This window comes from Salvelinus sp. IW2-2015, linkage group LG37 (assembly GCF_002910315.2).
Source record: "Salvelinus sp. IW2-2015 linkage group LG37, ASM291031v2, whole genome shotgun sequence".
Lineage (NCBI taxonomy): Eukaryota > Metazoa > Chordata > Actinopteri > Salmoniformes > Salmonidae > Salvelinus > Salvelinus sp. IW2-2015.
This window is the reverse complement of record NC_036876.1, coordinates 2,717,072-2,722,933: the sequence shown is the minus strand read 5'-3', so window position 1 is coordinate 2,722,933 and position 5,862 is coordinate 2,717,072. Positions and strand designations below refer to the sequence as shown.

Here is a 5,862-nt window from a genome sequence, read left to right as displayed (position 1 = left end):
CCTTTAAGACATAAAAAAAATATCTCTTTACCTAACTCCTTTTTCAAAGATGGCTAGAAATGCACACATGTTGTGCTCTTGTAGGAAGCCACCACTCCCCCATTGTTCAATGGCTCAGATCCATATTTTATGTGGCAATGGCTATTGCATAATAGGCCTACTGCATCTCTGATTGGTTTTGGCGCACCAGTCTGTGTAGAGTATGGGCCTGAGTTTGGCCTGTCAGTGTAATACATTCTACACCAGTGTGCTCTGCCAACAGGAAAAGCTCTTGCACAGTAGTTTTGCATACTATGGTTGCATAGTTCGTGTTGTTTCGGTATGTTATATTGAAAGTGGCTAACATTGGGTTGATTCGATCAAAATCCCCACACTAGAGAGCAACGTTGATAGTGAACTAATGGAAAATAATCTCATGCTTCTCTGTTGGCTGATATTTCTCATGCACATTGTAGTTCCCCGGCCCGCCTGTGCACAGTTTTGAGGGGACATTTCCGTGTGTATGTAAATCCAAAATAAAGTTACCATTTTACCTACTAAAGTAAGACCCTACATTGGAAAGATTGGTGCTCTGCATGCATTTGTCTTCATATTTAACTGTGTTTCCACAGCTCTGCCAGAGCCTCAGTGAGTATCTCTCCTCAGTTTGTCCTCTACCCTGGAGATACAGTCACTCTGCAGTGTGACATATCAGACTACACAGACTGGACTTACCACTGGTTTATAGACAAGCAACTGCTTCCCAGTCCGACCAGAAAAACCATCACCATCTCTCCCAGACAAGGCTGGTCAGTACCAGTGTGTTGGGACGAGGAGAGGTCGGCCCCAGAAGCATATTACAGCTTTTCTCCCCTATCGTCGTCACTGGTGAGTACATACCTTTACATAATTTACTAAGGATGAAAAACATCTTTGCTTGATTAACAATCCGATATGTCAGTCCTTACCCCCCTTGATAAGGGTGGGTCGGTTGTCTCATGGATTGGACAGTTTGTATAAATCATTGTCAGAAGCATATCTCAGCTTTTCTCTCCCCATCATCATCACATCATGGAGCTCACTGTTTGTCTTCAATCTGGACTTTGTAAATAGAGCCAATGAGGGTTATCTAAATACAGATATACACTGTAAATTCTAACTGAATGGAGTCAACATGACAGTGGGGAGAACAAGTATTTGATACACTGCCGATTTTGAAGGTTTTCCTACTTAAAAAGCATGTAGAGGTCTGTAATTTTTATCATAGGTACACTTCAACTGTGAGAGACGGAATCTAAAACAAAAATCCAGAAATCACATTGTATGATTTTTAGTAATTCATTTGCATTTTATTGCATGACATAAGTATTTTGATACATCAGAAAAGCAGAACTTAATATTTGGTACAGAAACCTTTGTTTGCAATTACAAAAGATCATACATTTCCTGTAGTTATTGACCAGGTTTGCACACACTGCAGCAGGGATTTTGGCCCACTCCTCCATACATACCTTCTCCAGATCCTTCAGGTTTCGGGGCTGTCGGTGGGCAATACGGACGTTCAGCTCCCTCCAAAGATTTTCTATTGGGGGCAGTGTTGTATTTTGAGGCGGTCTTGAATAAGTTAATTAGCCAATAGGCAGAGCGTCTGATTCGCTGATAATGGTATTGTAATTATAATGTATTTTATTTTTGTAAAGTGGTTTCTTGAATTAAACAACACAACATTTTCAGTCACCTCCTTGTCGTAAGTACATTAGAGTGATTTAGAGGGAACATTTGCACACAGACCATGTCTACTTAAACTGAGTGTACAAAACATTAAGAACACCTGCTCTTTCCATGACTGACCAGGTAAAAGCTATGATCCCTTATTGATGTCACTTGTTTAATCCACTTCAATTAGTGTAGATGAAAGGGAGGAGAAAGGTTAAAGAAGGATTTTTAAACCTTGAGACAATTGAGACATGTATTATGTATGTTTGTCATTCAGAAGGTGAGTGGGCAAGACAAAAGAGTTAAGTGCCTTTGAACGGGGTCTGGTAGTAGGTTCCAGGCGCACCGGTTTGAGTGTGTCAAGAACTGCAACACTGCCGGGGTTTTTACATTTAACAGTTTCTCGTATGCATCAACATTGGTGCACCACCCAAAGGACATCCAGCCAACTTGACACAACTGTGGGAAGCATTGGAGTCAACATGGGCCAGCATCCCTGTGGAACGCTTTCGAAACCTTTTAGAGTCCATGCCCCAATGAATTGAGGCTGTTCTGAGGGCAAGAGGGGGTGCAACTCAATATTAGGAAGGTGTTCCTCATGTTTTGTACACTCAGTGTATATATAAATAGTGTCCATCTCTATGACAACAAAACACACTACAAAGTTACTCACCATTCAGGGTGATAGTGACAGGATCACTGATGATTGATATGGATCTGGACTGGATCTCTCCYTGACACCAGTAGAGACCCTGGTCAGACTCAGCAGCTCTACTGATGGTGAGGGTGTCTCCTGTTATAGTGTGTCTGACAGACTGGGATACTACATTATCATTCCTGTCTTTGTACCACTGATAGTTCCAGATACTGTCAGACCCTACTGAACACATYAGAGTAACTGTCTCTCCAGGGAACACAGGGTTTGGCTCTACAGTCAGTGTAGCTTTGGGCAGAGCTGTGAAAACACATCACAGATTAGATATTACCTATCCTGAAGACGTGAAAAAATATCACATTCGGAATTAGAAGAGCCCAGTTAGGGATGGAACAGATAAAGTGAACACATTACCTAAACTGAATACATGAGTAGCTGTTTCAAATTACACTGTAATAGTGATACTGACTATAGTGAACTYACCAGTGACACTGATGGTGATGTCATCACTGGGTTGTGACCTCTGTGGCTGATCTGTCCTCAGCCCCTCACATCTGTACTGACCAACCAGACCAGTCTGAGTGGTGTGGATGATGATATCGATGACTTTACTGGTCTCATCAGGAAGATGTTGGTTGTTTTTGTACCAGTAGTACCTCCAGTCTGTGTAGCCTGGTATGACACACTGCAGACTGACTGTCTCTCCAGAGTAGAGGAGAACCTGAGGAGAGACGCTCACTGAGGCCACAGGCAGAGCTGTAGAAAGACACATGAAGTTAGTTGATTCATACATAGAATCTGCTCTGTCATGATTAAATGTAGTTAGTTGATTCATACATAGAATCTGCTCTATCATGATTAAATGTAGTTAGTTGATTCATACATAGAATCTGCTCTATCANTCATACATAGAATCTGCTCTATCATGATTAAATGTAGTTAGAGCACCAATCTTTCCAAAGTATGATCACCATACTTCTTTAATTCAATAAGTCTTTGTTTATCTATCATAACTATGAATACTGACACACAGACCATGATTGACGTAATATAAATAGTGTATATCTGTATGACACTACTCACCATTGACAGTGATAGTGACAGGGTCACTCATGGATGAAGAAGTGGGTCTGGACTCTCTCTCTCCCTGACACCAGTAGGGACCCTCATTCACTGTTGCTCCATTGATGGTGAGGGTGTCTCTTGTTATAGTGTGATTTACAGACTGGAATACTACATTATCATTCCTGTCTTTGTACCACTGATAGTTCCAGCTACTGTCAGACCCTACTGAACACGTCAGAGTAACTGTCTCTCCAGGGAACACAGGGTTTGGCTCTACAGTCAGAGTAGCTTTGGGCAGAGCTGAGGAAACACACAGCAGATGTTTTTAAAACAACTGAACAGCATCCTTAAAATTGTGCCCAATGTCAAGTGGTTATGAGAATGGAGGCACTTATGTAAATGAGAGATTAGATGACGTACGTGTCACTGTCAGTGTGACTGCATCACTCCATTTAGAATACTGCTGCTGATGTGAACCCAGACATCTGTAGTCACCACTGTCGGAAATCTCAGCAGCACTGACCTCATGTTCATTCTTCGTACTGGAGGAATCAGAATTACCATTCTTGCGCCATGTGTATTTCCACTCAGTGACTCCTCCCCCCTGTATGACACATCTGAGAGTGACAGACTCTCCACTGAATATCTGGGAGCTGTTGGGGTGTATGGTCAGAACAGCCTTCACCACTCCTGCACAAAATCAAACCAGGATGAAACAATTATGTTACACATGTTATTTTGAGACACTAAAACTCAAAATATGTCCAGCCAAAATCAACTTTAAAAATCACAAATAAATAAATATAATGAAGCATTAAGAGATGGAGGCTTGATGAAGTGAACAAATATCTACCGTTATCATCTTCAGAGTGTCCAGAGTTGATGTGTGTATTCAGCACTACAACAAAGAAAGTCACATTGCACCAATATTAGCTTGAAATAAATAACAACATGCCATATTCAGGTTACTGATTACCACATCTGTCCTGTACTTATTTTTAAGGTGCATTCTGAGATTTCTAATTAAATGTTTGCACATTTCAATTAATCATATCCATTAATTCTTGAAGAGTATCACTTTTAATTGCCCCATTATGGAAAAAACTAATGATAAGTGGGAAATGAAATGTTTTGGAACACTTGACGTGTGATGATATTTCACATGTGGACTTTCACATGTGATCACATAACCTTTCACATGTGAAATCATGTAAAACCATGTAGTTTGGGAACACTTCACATGTGATGATATTTCGGGTGCGTTTGTAAATTCTGTCTGGAGTGCCAGAGAGCGCTCAGAGTGTGCTCTGGGCTGTCGTAAATTCAGAGCAGTGTGCAGAGTGTCAGCAGAGTGTCAGATTGTCCATTCATAAATTCAGAGTGTTTTGCTCTCGGAGCGTTTAGTGCGCACACTGGACGCTCTGGCCGAGGAGTAGGGTTGATCCAAGAGTTCTGACTTCACAACGGCAGTCAAGCACCAAAACTAACTGGCTAAAGTTAGCTAACTTGCCAGCTACTTCCAGTATAAATGAGAGAACACCTCACTCTGACCATTTTACTTGTCCTATCAGAGTTGGTTAAGCTGTTTTCATGTTATCGAGAGCGTTGGTGACTGTAACTGTGCTGCTTATTACAGGATAGGGGGTGCTATTTTCACTTTGGGATAAAATCGTGCCCAATTTAAACGGCCTCGTACTCTATTCTAGATCGTACAATATGCATATTATTATTACTATTGGATAGAAAACACTCTCAAGTTTCTAAAACCGTTTGAATTATATCTGTGAGTAAAACAGAACTCATTTTGCAGCAAACTTCCTGTCAGGAAGTGAAAAATCTGAAATCGAGGCTCTGTTCCAGGGCCTTCCTATTCATTTGCTTGAAATCTATGGATATACATGCACTTCATACGCCTTCCACTAGATGTCAACGGGCAGTGAGAGGTGAAATGGGGTGTATAGCTTGATCTGAGGTCTTTTTCATATATGAGATGGGTTTCCATGGGATTTTTTTTTTTTTCTTTTTTTTTTTTCAGATGACATTTCACAGGTGATGCCCCTGCAAACAGAAATGAGTCGTTAGGATGTCCCAGAACGTTACGCAGTCACAATGTTTTCAACTTTCATATTGGAACAATTTGACAAACATGATTACATGTTTGTTCATTTATACTGAATTATTATTTTCAAGATGTCCATTATTATCCCCTTGACCAAGAAAGGAAAGTAACTGTACTGAATGACTACCGACCCATAGCACTCACTTCCATCATTATGAAGTGCTTCGAGAGGCTTGTCAAAGACTACATCACCTCCTCCCTCTCTGACACACTTGACCGTCTTCAATTCGCCCCTACAGATCCACGGACGACGTAATCACCATTTCACTGCACACTGCCCTACCCACCTGGACAAGAGGGGAATGCATATGGTGAGAAATTTCTCAGC

General features: G+C 41.1%; 1 protein-coding gene across 1 annotated transcript in view; it reads right to left on the bottom strand.

The window, feature by feature from the left end:
* Positions 1–5,862, bottom strand: part of LOC111960148 (basement membrane-specific heparan sulfate proteoglycan core protein-like) — a 38,724-nt gene that overhangs the window by 22,540 nt on the left and 10,322 nt on the right. The window contains exons 2-5 of the mRNA XM_070437800.1: positions 4,269–4,313; positions 3,836–4,105; positions 3,434–3,715; positions 2,834–3,106 (exon numbers count right to left, since the gene is read on the bottom strand). Coding sequence (XP_070293901.1) covers positions 2,834–3,106; positions 3,434–3,715; positions 3,836–4,105; positions 4,269–4,313 — 870 coding nt within the window. The remainder of the gene's footprint in view (positions 1–2,833; positions 3,107–3,433; positions 3,716–3,835; positions 4,106–4,268; positions 4,314–5,862) is intronic.